At 48.9% G+C, this 13,470-nt stretch overlaps 1 protein-coding gene across 2 annotated transcripts; it reads left to right on the forward strand.

Moving 5' to 3' along the window:
• Positions 1-270: 270 nt before the first annotated feature.
• On the forward strand, positions 271-12,992 carry LOC145507905 (taurochenodeoxycholic 6 alpha-hydroxylase-like). Of its 2 annotated transcripts, none has more exons than XM_081495399.1 (12): positions 271-524; positions 3,137-3,278; positions 3,907-3,951; positions 4,387-4,514; positions 5,467-5,591; positions 5,958-6,112; positions 6,561-6,667; positions 6,751-6,941; positions 7,038-7,171; positions 8,886-8,950; positions 9,095-9,171; positions 11,991-12,992. In XM_081495399.1, exons 1-12 carry the CDS (start codon positions 330-332, stop codon positions 12,184-12,186), a joined length of 1,560 nt encoding a protein of 519 aa, XP_081351525.1. In that variant the 5' UTR covers positions 271-329; the 3' UTR covers positions 12,187-12,992. The 2 variants fall into 2 exon arrangements, with proteins under 2 accessions (XP_081351525.1, XP_081351526.1); XM_081495400.1 differs by having other exon boundaries at positions 293-524; positions 6,054-6,112.
• The last annotated feature ends 478 nt before the right edge of the window (positions 12,993-13,470 follow it).

Raw genomic sequence — 13,470 nt, forward strand, 5'->3', positions numbered from 1 at the left:
TTACTTTTTTGTTTTATTTCAAACTCTTTAAAAGTTTCAAAAAATGTAAGCATGAGATAGTTTGCAGTATCCTAGAACAACCCAGATTCCCAGATCAATTTATAAATAGTATCTTCTCTTCATAATACTTACATTTTGTAACAAGAGAGAGATTGGTTTAAGAAAAGCAAAAACAAAAAAGAACAGCAAGTCTGGTGCCCCAGATCTGAGCTCTACGTTCACCTTCACCCTCCCCCAGGTGGGCGGGGAGATCCTCCCAGATCAGGCTGGGAGCTCAGGGAAAGTCAGCCACAGTCAGGGACAGTCAGTGCTCCAGAAGCCACTGCACCATGAGTGTCTCTGCACTGAGCCCGTCCAGAGTCCTGGGCAGTGTCTCTGGGCTCCTGCAGGTGGTCTCCCTGCTCGGCCTGGTTCTGCTTCTGCTCAAAGTGGCACAGCTCTACCTGCACAGACAGTGGCTGCTCAAAGCCCTTCATCACTTCCCATCTCCTCCTTCCCACTGGCTCTATGGACACAAGCGGGAGGTAGGATGGAGCTGGATGGGGGAGTGGGAAGGTCGGGAGGGCTGGAGATCTAGAGCATGGTCACACTCAGCAAGTTCATACCTGGCCCTGTGCTTGCCTGAGAGCACAGATGTGCTCAGTGTGATGGATCAGCCCTGTGGGTTCACTGTGTGTGGAGACAACAGACAGGAATCTAAGAAGGTGTCAAGTCACAGGAAAAGAGGCTTACTGGCTGGGTTGGGTTATGACAGGTGTGGGGACAAACCAGCTTGGTTCATTCAGACTAAGAGATTTTTTAGTCCCGTAAGGTCAGTGCCAGAAACCCACACCAGAGGCCACACAAAGGAGCGAAGATCCCTTGATGGGGCCAGGTGAGGAGAACTGCCTGTTTGGTGTCCTCTCTCTGGACGATGAGCTCTTGGAACTGAGCCTGTAATCCCCCTCACCCTCAGCACGCCAAACAGAGCCTGCACAGAGCGGTGTCAGTCCTCTGTGTGGAGGGACAGGCAGGAGGGAAGGGAGCAGCTTGTAGGCTGGGAGGGGCAGCACCTGCCCACCCAGCAGGGCACCACTGCCCCGGGGGCGCGGGAGCTCAGAGCAAAGTCAGGGCCACATGAAAATGGCTCACCGAGGGTTGCGACTTAAACAAGGTTAGGAGACAATCACAGGTTGCAGAGAGCTGAGGTCTCCGTTTCTCAGCAGTGCAATTAGAGCAGAGTGGAGACAAGGACAAGAACTAGAAGCAGCCCAAGCCCCATGCGGGCTGGCCCAGTACCTCTCTTCTCTCTCCTTCCTAATCTCCTGCACCCCAGGTTACTCAAGGTCCTCCCCCCAGCCTGTGCATTCCAGCCTCTGGGACTCAGCTCCCATGTGCCCTCTTCCCAGAATGATCTCATCCCTCATATGAGTGTCTCACAAGCTCCAGGTCCAAGTCATTTTCATCGTGGGTCTCCCAGGAGAGGAGAGGACACTCTTTATCCCTTGGATGTCCTTCCCACATGTCAGTGCTAACTAGATACAGCTATTTCTCTCTGCAAGATCATAGCTATGAGCTTCTTCTGGGAAATCTTGCCTCTGGTTTACCTTTCTGTCCTGAAAGCATCTTGGTAAATTATGAGTCAAAGAAAGAGCAAGTGCAGGAAGAAGGCTTTTCTAACATCCAGCTCTGGGTTGGGCCCCCTTCCCTAAAGCTTCCCCATAGCCTACGGCTTCTGTCCATCACACTTTCATGATGCCCTTCTCTTATGGCCACTTGGTCTCTCAGTCTATTTCACTAACCTGCAGGCTCCAAACAGACAAGCATCTAGAGCCGCATCCTAGTTTAGTGCCTTCCACCTGTGTCTGGCACAGAGTTACTGCTCAGTACACACAAGCTCAGTGAAGGAACATGACGCAGGGTAGACAAATTGCCTCAGAGCTGGTGAGTCTTGATACTAGAAGGATGCAGGCAGAGATGAGATACCAAAGAGCAGAGGGTTGCTCTGAGTTACACAGAAGCCATTGAAGTAAAGATGATGTGATTAAATGCAACATGCCTGGGATCAACTGCTGAGAAGATATCCAGAGGTAACAAAGCAAATTGAGTCTCCAAAGTTGAGGAGAGGCAGTTGCTCTGTGGTAAAGATGATGGGCCTCCAGGTAGAGGGAAGAACATGAGCAAAGACCTGGAAGATGAGCAGGTAGATCCAGGGCAAGGAGTGCTGGCAGCAGCATCTTGGAGGCAGAGCAATGGGTCCTGTGGAATCGCCAGCCTGTCAGAGCAAGAAGAGAGAGGGTAAAGTCAAAAAGGAAAGGCCTTCGTGGTCCACACGTAGGAGTTTGCAAAGATTCCACTACAAGATGGGAAGTGCACAAAGGTTTCTGACAATTAGTCAATGAAACTGAGATTAAAAATCCACATATCAAAATCTTATTTCAATACCATTCTCATATTTGTACATGCAGAATCTGTCCTACAACTGTTCACACACTCAACATGGAAAATAATATTACACACACAATGTAATATTTAATTTTTTTCACTTAGCCATACACATTGCAAACGTTCTTTCATACTAAGATACATTAACATGTATTCTGAGATAGCATCAAACATATATACGATTAGGATGGCAAAATGAAATTAATATATAAATTCATTTCTTAAAATATATATCTCTTCTCTAAATAAACCAAATAATATGAAACAACTGCTTACTTTCTCCAGGGGATCTTCCCAACCAGGCATCGACCCAGGTCTCCATTTTGTAGGCATGTTTCTTAACACTTAAGCCACATGGGAAGCCCAACAAGTGATACAAATGATCATAAATTGCTCAAGGAATTATGTCACTGTGTGCAAATTATTTCCAATGTTTCACAAGCTATGTAGTTATCTTTGATGTAAGATTCTGTACGCAGTTCATAGTGTTGACCCATAACTCTACTTGACATGGGACAGAATCTGATCTTAGGACAATGGTGGACAGCCTGCAAAGTTGGATGAGATTCCGGGTCAGAAGAAATAGTTCTAAACTCTTAGTTCAGCTGATAGATCAAGAGTTATCTCCTGACACCCTTCCAAGCCTTCACCTCTACTCCTGCTCCGAAACTAAAAGAAAGAAGTCATTGACTTGTCTTTACTTTGGTGACAGTTCCAAGAGGAGGGTGAGCTGCCACACCTACTGAAAAGGGTAGAGAAATACCCGAGGGCCTGTGTTCGCTGGCTGTGGGGCACAAGGGCCCTTGTTGTGGTCTATGACCCTGACTACATGAAGGTGATCCTGGGGAGATCAGGTGAGAGGGAAACCCTCAGCAGGAGGCAATCTTGCATTTGAGTACATGGTCCTGGGTGTGAAATTCCAGAAGACACTGGGACATCAGACGCCAAGGCCTGAATTCCTCCAAACACCCCCCAACCCCAAGCCAGATAAGGACAACATTATTTATTACTAATAAATGCTTTACTCTTGTGGGGCTAGTTTCTCTTTTACATCTTTTTCTTCTTATAAACAAATTGAGATGATCCCACACCTGGAGCCAATTCCCTGTCCACACTGGGCTAGGATGGGCACCTTTCACTGTTGCCTGCCCTGGGTCATGAGATGGCCAGACCACCACCGATTGTAGAAAAACCACAGATTCTGTCTCATTCTATGGCACTGAACAGAGTTTATGTTTCAGGGCAATTCACCACCTTAGTCCTGTGTGTGTTCTGCTCTGCAACACTGAGTCTACTTTCCTGGGACCATGGTGACAACCAGGACAGAGACAGTCAGGGATGGGAGGCAAGTGTTGGTGGCTTCAGACTGACTGCCATCTGACAAGCACCAGGAAGGGAAGGGAGCCCACGGTCTAGACCTCAGCTGCTCTAGAGGCTGTCTGCAGAGTTGGGTCCCATCCATCTTCCCTCCTTACTTTTCAGACCCAAAGGCTCATGTTAACTACAGATACCTGAAGCCCTGGGTTGGTAAGTACATTTAAATACAAGTGCCGACCACCCACCCGTTAGGTTCACCAAGAGCAGTCTCTTTGGGTAAATGGAGGACAACAGGAGCCAGGAATCCTCATCTCTGAATCAAACCTCATTTTTCTAATAATACCATCAGCCTTTTTCATGATGCTGTAGCCCTCTGAAGCCTAGCTGCTTCTTCATCACTTCTCAGTCTTTACTAATGTTCCCTGACTTTTTGATAAGTTCTTTTATCACCTGCCCTCCTACACTTTTTCGACCTCATTGCTATCATAATCACATGCTATGGACAAACGTATTGGAAATTCACATCCCTGAAGTGTACTGGCCTCGCCGACCCTGGCCCATGATGAGACTTCTCCTGACACCCTTGGTTCCTCCCAAGATGGTCCTGGTCTTGGCGATGCCCACATATAGCCATCTGTGGTTCAGGGACAGGTTTGGTGCTATTGGAGGGGCAGACGTGGTTCGAGCACCGGCGGATGCTAACCCCAGCCTTCCACTACGACATCCTGAAGCCCTACGTGGGAATCATGGCCGACTCTGTCCGAGTGATGCTTGTGAGTCCATCCCTTGTCACCATATTCACTAGAATCCAGCACAGTTGACATGGCCCACTATCAGACACTCATGTCTCTCAGACATCCATTGAACAGAGCCACCCAGAATGATGCACTCTAGACTTAGTACAAGACAGTACTCATTAAAACTAGGTGGGACAGAGGAACATCTAGGCACCAGCTTGGATCCATAATTTTCTCCTCACCAAGAGAAATCAGGGCCATGGTGTATTCAGGGTCGACTTTTCTCCCATCTCCATGTTTGAACGCAGGGGAATAGAGCAAGGAGGTCAGCTCAAAGTGGCCCTGGCCGGCCTGGACAATGGCAGCTTCAGTGGCAGAGAGGACATCCCAGGATGTCAGGCAGGTGGGCTCTGGCCTAGGTTTCATGGCTTCTGCATGTCACTGAGCCATTCATAGGAGGAAATGAGGCCAGGTCTACACTCACAGAGCTGGGCCTTCACAAACATCACCTCTGATCCAGACCAGGTAGCACCTGTTCTTAGCTAACATTAGATGAATGAGAGCAATTGAGTAGCTCATGCCCCTTCTAGGAGCCCCATTAGAGAACTTTAGCTTTTCCTTGCCTTCAAATATTTGCATCTAGTGTTGGATATCACCTGTCCAGATCTTATCTCAGGACACAAAAGTTCTCCCGTTGTCCCCTGAGAAACTGCTTTCTGCCCTCCCAAAGGTGGTTATTATCATGTTATTCCAAATACGCAGAATTAGTTAGGATATAAGAAGAGAATATAACTGCATATATACGAAAGATTCAGAAAAAATAGCCATCACATTACACACGAGTGTTACAGCCCTAAGTTGCTAAAACATGTCTGCCTAGAAAGTGAAGAAATGTCATCTGAAGACGTAGAGCCAGAGAGAAAGCCTGGCCTTGGCAGCACATGTCTTCTAGGTGAGCAGAGCAGGGTCAATCCCCATCCCTCCACAGGACAAGTGGGAGAAGCTCGTTAGCCAGGACTCACATCTGGAGATCTTTGGACATGTCTCCTTGATGACCCTGGACACCATCATGAAGTGCGCCTTCAGCCACCACGGCAGCATCCAGACAGAAAGGTCGGTGACAGCTCTTCAAGGGCAGGGTCCTGTTCTCACCACCTGGGAAGGACTTACCTGAGAGGCAGTAAGGGCAGTGTGGGTGCTTATCAGCACAAAAAGTAACATTCTATACGGAGACAAGGACCATGGTCAAATTCCACCCAGACCACCCTTGACTCTCTCAGAGGTCCCTGAATCCTGCAGAGGGAGAAGCCTGGCTGCTCAGGACACTTGTAAAGGACTCCAGGGGGATGGCTCCTGGGCAATGAGGCAGAAATGACAATGCCTCAGTGTTACCTGAGGAATTCTCCACCCAGAGCCCAACTTGCTCTCCAGGTCAGAGGCTCCCTCAACTCCAGTCTTTTCTGTGTCCTCTCCCTTCAGGAATTCTCAGTCCTACATCAAGACCACCAGGGACCTCAGTCATCTGTTTTTTTCCCGACAGAGAAATGTTTTCTATCAGAACGACTTCATCTACAGGCTGACCCCTGAAGGCCGCTGGAACCAGCAGGCCTGCCACCTCGCCCATCAACACACAGGTTCCCCTCTTCCCGTCAGGCTGCTCCCCCACCTTCATTAGGCACAAGTGAAAGACCTGACCTTGACCCTTCAGGCAGAGCCCAGACTCCTGCTTTCTCTTCAGGAGCTGACCCACACCCGCCTTCTGCACGGACTGTGAACCCAGAGTTCAGGGTGTCAGGTCTTGTGTAGAGAATTTCAGTAGTCACCAGGTTGATGATGACTGAGTGAGACTCCCCTCCTGACAGAATTCAGGCAGAGGCCCCACGGGCTGTGATACTGCGGGGATTCCTGTCTGGAGTAGATGATGCTTGAGCTCTCAGTCCTGATATGTTCCCCTAGTCCCACCCTCACCCTCAGCCACCTGGCAGCCAGATTGGGCCTGAGGGGCAGATGGGGCTATGGTGGGTGCTGCATCTGAACCCTCAGAGTCCTCAGCTCTGTCTGGGAACCACTGTTCTGGGACAGATGCAGTGATCAAGGAGAGGAAGGCTCACCTGCAGAAGGAGGGAGAGCTGGAGACGGTGAGGAGCAGGAGGCACTTGGACTTCCTGGACATCCTCCTCTTTGCCAGAGTGAGTGTGGGCAGGAGAGGCCTGAGCCTTTGGGCAGAAGCACACAGGAAGGGCATAGCTGCACTCTGGCCCTGCCTCCACAGATGGAGCATGGAAGCAGCTTGTCTGACGAGGACCTCCGTGCCGAAGTGGACACGTTCATGTTTGGGGGTCACGACACCACAGCCAGTGGCATCTCCTGGATCCTCTATGCTCTAGCCTCCCACCCAGAGCATCAGCAGAGGTGTCGGGAAGAGATCCAGAGCCTCCTGGGGGGTGGTGCTTCCATCACGTGGTGAGTTTCCTGGAGGTGAAGGACCCTGTCCTACCTGAGCTAGAGAGAATCAGTGGTTGTCCAGTCCCGCCTGTCCTCAAATGAGCTTCCTTTCAGGGACCATCTGGACCAGATGCCATACACCACCATGTGCATCAAGGAGGCCATGAGACTCTACACGCCAGTGCCAACTGTTTCCAGAAATCTTAGCAAGCCCATCACCTTCCCTGATGGATGCTCCTTACCTGCAGGTATGAACCTCACCTCACCATTCAGCTAAGCACACTGTAGAACCACGTGGTAGACCAGAAATCCACCTGTGCACTTCCAGTTCCAGAATACTCTGGCTCTTGTCTGCCTAAAGATAATATTTATTCTGTAGTTTGAATGAGTTTTAAAAAATGCTTTTCCATAAAACCTACAATTAATACTACCACATATTCAACAAACCTACTACTGGGAATATACCCTGGGAAAACCAGAATCCAAAAAGCACATGTGCCACAGTGTTCATTGCAGCATTGTTTGCAACAGCCAGGACGTGGAAGCAACCTAGATGTCCACTGACAGATGAATGGATAATGAAGATGTGGTCTATATATGCAATGGAATATTAGTCAGTATAAAATGGAATGAATCTGAGTCAGTTGCAGTGAAGTGGAAGAATCTACAGCTTGTTATACAGAGTGAAGCACTCAGAAAGAGAAAATCAAATACCATATATTAACACACACACATGTATATATAGGATCTAAGAAAATAGTTTTGATGAACCTATTTGCAGAGAAGGAATGTAGATGCAGACATAGGGAATGGACTTGTGGACGCAGGAGGGTAAGGAGAGGGTAGGATGAATTGGGAAAGTACCATTGACATAGACAGACTACCATGTGTGAAATATTAACATGTATCTAGTGGAAAGCTGCTATATAAAAGGAAGCCCAGCCTGATTCTCTGAGGTGACCTAGAGGGGTGGAATGGGAAGGGGGAGAGAGATGCAAGATGGAGGGGATATAGCTGTTGTTTAGTTGCTAAGTTGTGTCTGGCTCTTTTGAGACCCCATAGACTGTGGCCCACCAGGCTCCACTGTCCATGACATTTCTCAGGCAAGAATATGGGAGTGAGTTGCCATTTCCTTATCCATATATATGTACATACATAACTGTACCTTATTTGCACTGTAGTAAGGCAGAAACCAGCACATCATTGTGAAGTAATTAACCTCTACTGAAAGAAAAATGATTTGACACAGAATTTGAATGCAACAAAGCTCAACAAATAAATGTTGACCCTTCTGTGCGGTCTTACGATGGAGACTAAAATTCTAATTCCTTGAATCATGAAGGCTTAAGAGAAAAGCAGAAGCAGGGGGAGGCATGGTTCTTCCATATGGGGTGTAAGTAAAGGAGGGAGCTCAACAGACTCCACTGTCATACGTCAGAGGGTCTAGTCTCTGAGGTGTCCTCTGGTGGATGGCAAAGAGCAGGTGATGATGAGGTCTAAGAGCCCTGTCATGGCTGGAAGGCACTCACTGATTTAGCATCCAGTGGGTCTTAATCCCAGCCTGGTTTCCTCCAAAATGTGGGACCATAGACCCAACCCATAACCTCTCTGAGCCTCAGGTGCTTCATGGGCTCGTGGGGACAGGAGAGCTTGTGTGAGGATTAAATGATTATTTCACTTTCCCTGGGTTCATGATGGCACCTGATAAATGTGAGTTGTCACCTGAGCTGCTCCTAAGCATAACCTTGCAGTTCTTTTAATTCTCAATCCTGGGCTGTGGTCACCTACCCCTAATCTGTGATGGTGTGCTTTGTCATGCCCCGCCCACCTGTCTTGCAAGAGCATCATTTCATTCAGAGTGACAGAGGGTGCTCCCATGGTGGCTCCCAGGACTTTTGTGAAGACACACATCCCCTGCACCATGGGATCATCAGGCTTCTCTCTCTCCTCTCTGCCCCACAGGAATCTTAGTCTCCCTCTCTTTTTATGGGCTTCATCACAACCCGAAGGTGTGGCCAAACCCAGAGGTATGATGAACGGAGGAGGAGGAGATGGGATGCTCTCCCGACACCAAACCCTTCCCCTGCTCCCTCTCTGAGATTCTTATCCCCTGGTGGATTCACTTAAGCGATTTGACCCCAAATGTCCTGGCTCCGGTGCTCTCTCTGCAGGTGTTTGACCCAACCCGCTTTGCACCAGGTTCTAGTCGACACAGCCATGCCTTCCTGCCCTTCTCAGGAGGCTCCAGGTGAGGCCTCTGTACTTGGGGAAGCAAGTGTCACTGGTTGCTACCCGATGTGTGTGACTGTCAACCTTCACGTGTGGAACATGAAGTTCTGTCCTTGTATGTTGAAGTGCTGAGAAGGAGGTGTGGTTCTCCATGTACAAGAAGGTCTTCAGGGCCCACCACAATGACACTGACCTCCTAATGTCCACAAGGATTGACCTCATTTCCATCCAAAGTATCCTGGATTTTTCCCACTGTAGAAGTATGACGTTTTAGCATTAGAGGTCTTCCTGAAACTTAAACTACACGTTTGGTTAGCACAATTTCAGTCACCTAAAAAGATGATTTTCTCTGTTCCCGCCTTCCTAGTCAGCCCACTGGTTTTTGCTTAATTCACCAGTCTGCCCCTCAATGTATTCATCGTGCTTGCCTAGGCTGGGAATTCCAACTGCCTTCCATGTCCTGAGGCTTCAAGTCATGTATGTGATCAGTTACAGCTGTAGTTTGAAGAAATTTTCATAGTCATCAGTGTGTTCTCTATTCCTGAAGGACATCCAACATAGTTTTCACTGTGTATTAATATAACAATGACACAGTTTTCTGTTGCCAAAATTCTTCATTTAAAAGCAGAATTTAGACACCACAGTCCCATATAGTACAGGGTAATGTTAGTAAGAAAGACCTTAAAGTGGAGGACTCTATTGCTGATTCTGCTCATGATGCCAGTTGCCTCACTGTTCACACGGTGCACACTGTTTGCTGAACCCAGGATAAGCAAAGGGTCAGCTAAGAGGCTGAAGGAGGACTAGACGATCCATAGGAACTGCAGACACATTTATTCTCTCCTGGCTGGAATGGCCGCCATAACACAGCCTCTGTCCTGCCTGACGCAGCCACCATAGCAGCAACCATAAACACCACAGCCTAGCTAGAACATAACCTCATATAATATAGCCATGATGTTGCCCAACGTAGCCCCAGTGCAGCAGTAACCAGGGCTTTCATGGTGAAACTCATAAAGGTGTACCACACACGTCCTCCAGAGCTTTTCCAGGTGGACTTTATATAACAAAAGTAGCCAGAGTCCAAGCGAGTACCATGTGACACACGCATGCAGTGGTATACGTGATCTCAGCTGTTACATAATCATTATTTACAAAGCATGAGGCAACAGTGAGAGACCACAGGGCAAGAGAGCCTGACCATGTCATCTTGGTTAATTTGCTCTTTCCTTACAGGAGGGAGACTATTTTGTGTTTGACACATGCATTTGAAAAATCCATTGCATGTAAGACATAAAGCACATCGAAACAGCTCTTATCCTGGATTATACACTCCTAAATGATTGCTCTGAAGATCTTAAAGGCTGGAGAACCTCCCCTGAAATAGTAACTTCAGTGACTTTGTAATTTAGTAGAAACAAGTTTTTTCTCACTCTACAGCTCTAGTAATCTCTCAGTTGGTGAATCAACCTTTGCAGAACAGTATTGATGCAAACTGTCTTCCTGAATTGATTCTAGGATTTGGTTTACACCAGAGTCCAGTCCTTCCTTGTAGATATGGCTGCCTGTCATGCAGCTGCCACTAGAGGACAGGAGGGCTTACGCAGCTTGATTCCTAGGTCAGACTGAATATTTCTTATATTCTCATTCCACTTGACTTGTTTTCAATTCAATTAATATTGTTTAAATATGGAAGTATGTATTAAGCGTGTCTCCGTGTACCAGGACCCGTGCTAGGAGATGGGAACACAGGGATGATAATGCTGTCCTCACTCAGGGTTGACTGTCAACATGTCAACACGTCTACTCAAGACAGACATCATTCGCACACCCACTCTTTCACTCATTCATTCATTGAGCAGACTGTGGGAGGATCCATGATCTGGCACTGTGCTGGGCACTGGATGTGATGTGTCCTTGAGTTAACACCCATGATGCCTTGAGGGTCCAGAGTGGGAAGAGGTGCAGCCAGCAGAGGGGGTGAGGGTGGTGGTCACTGGATTGAGCCTTGAGCATGAGGATGGCAGAGGCGAGGGGAGGGAACCTCAACAGTGCCTGAGTCAGGAAGAGGAGAGGGACAGACCCCAGATGAGCTTGGAAGAACCCAGAGAGGGCTGTGATGCAGGTGAGGCACTGGGACGTGTTCCCCCCTGTGATGTGGAATATAGCAGTCCTGGAGCTGCTGTGGTTGTAGAGGGAGGGGAGGAACGGAGGCTGAAAAAGTCAGATGAGGAGCCCAAGGGATGGTTACGAGGGTCATTTCTGGATTGTATTGGGAAGGTTCCAAATGTAGATTGACTGAGGAGCTGAGGGAGACAGAAAGCCAGACCATTAACTGGGAGGGAATTTGTCCAGTAGGTTCAGGGTGGTTAACCCTTGTTAACCAGGAAGCCTCCCTGTTAGCATTCTGATTCCTTGCACAACCCTGTCTTGGCATCTCTGGGGACTCGACAGCCTGTTTGTCCACCGTAGGTGATAAGGTCCTGAGAGAGTGTCCACCCTGCCCGATACAGTGCACTGGGCTGACCTGAAACCAGGAATTGACAGTGGACGAGTGAATAAAGTACTGGTTCGCAGTTCTTGATCCACTTCTCTTGACTCTGTGGCTTGGAGCACCGATGCTCCCCAGGTTTTCCTGCTGAGAGCAGGACTAGGAGTTAGGAGCTAGACCTTAGAGAGGTGGACTTTGTCATCTGTCGGGGGAGAGCTTTGCTGGCAACTTCAGTGTGATGAGTAAGGAAGGGATCAGGGCTGGGCCAGCTGGAGGACAGCCCTGAATCCCTGTGCTCCGCAGGGATTAGAAGTCTCTGCTCACTTCCTTTTCCCCTCCTCACCCAGGAACTGCATCGGGAAGCGGTTTGCCATGAATGAGTTGAAGGTGGCCGTGGCCCTGACCTTGCTTCGCTTTGAGCTGTCACCGGATCCCTCCAGGATCCCCGTGCCCATGCCACTCATTGTGCTGAGATCCAAAAATGGGATCCACTTGCAGCTCAGGAGGCTGTCTGATCCACGTGGGGAAAAGGACAAGCTCTGAGGGCCTCTGCCTGCCATCCTGTCTTGCTGTCACTCTCTCCTGTCCTTGCCTCTTTGCCCACTTCTTCCTTCTGTCTGCCCCCTGCCAGCTTGCCTCATCTCCTGCCTCCTGCCCAGCAGCAGACTTTCTGCCCTTCTCCTCTCACCTTTCTCCAGGCTCCCTATCTGCTTATCTCTCCATCTGTCTCTGACACCCTGCGTCTCTCAAGATCCACCTGAATCTTGATCACCCGACATTCTCCAGTCTGTCTGTTCTCCTCTGTATTTCTCCCCTCTGGCTGCCTGTCTGTCCATGTATCCACTTCTGTTTAGATGCTAAAATAATTTGCCTCTGCCTTAGGGACTTAGAACCACACAAAGTTATCCTCTGATGGCTCTGGAGTGAGAAGTCAGAAATGGGTTTCCCTGGACACAACCAAGATGTTGACAGGCCCCTCATCCAGGGACCTGGGACAGGATCCTGCTTTTTGCCATTTTTGCATCTAGAGCTGCAATGCTTTCATTCCTTGGATCCTGGTCCTCCTTCATATTTAAATCCAGAATTATCTTCAAATGTCCTTCTGCTTCTGTCTTCACATAACCTTGTCTTTCATCAAAACTTTGTGCTTATTTGGGCAATTCAGATCAAACAGGTGTATTCCGGGCTTCCGGGAACTAGGACAGGAACACATGGGAAGTCATCACTGTTAAACCCAGTGTAACTCCCTTCGCCCTGGGCCGCTGCTGTCGCCTGTGTGAGATCGGTCTACCGCGTTTCACTTGCATGATTTCCTCTTTCCCCGGCCATGAATAAAGTTTACAATATCATATGGAATGTGTGTGTCTTCTCTGAAAGGAGTTGGATGAAGCAGAAGAGAGAGAAGGGGAGGGAATAACAGCAGGGAGGAGGAGGGGAGATAACACCTGCTCTGTGGGGCCAAGACCCTAGAGGGAGAGCGTGTTCAGACCCCCTGCAGCTTTAAACTCTGGAGTCACTCAAGCCCCACAACCTGCCCGGCACCTGAGGCTCCCATGACAGCTGAGTCAGGAGAAAGGCCTCGTCGCCTAAGGCTCAGAGGGAAGACGCTCACACCAACACCTGTCAGGAAAGGAGCCTCCCTGTTCTTCTGTGGCAGCTTTCTCACCACATCTGTAGAGGGGTCCAGTCAGTGCCCACCCTGTGCTGAGCAGGGAAGTCTTACACGCTTGGTCAGGCACAAGAGTCTCCTTCACCCCAGAAGAGATTTGAGAAGGACCCATCCTGGCCATGTCACCAGCCCCCTGGCAGCCTTTCCTCACAGGCAGG

Source organism: Giraffa tippelskirchi, chromosome 5, assembly GCF_054371585.1.
Source record: "Giraffa tippelskirchi isolate mGirTip1 chromosome 5, T2T-mGirTip1v1.2.pri, whole genome shotgun sequence".
Taxonomy (NCBI): domain Eukaryota; kingdom Metazoa; phylum Chordata; class Mammalia; order Artiodactyla; family Giraffidae; genus Giraffa; species Giraffa tippelskirchi.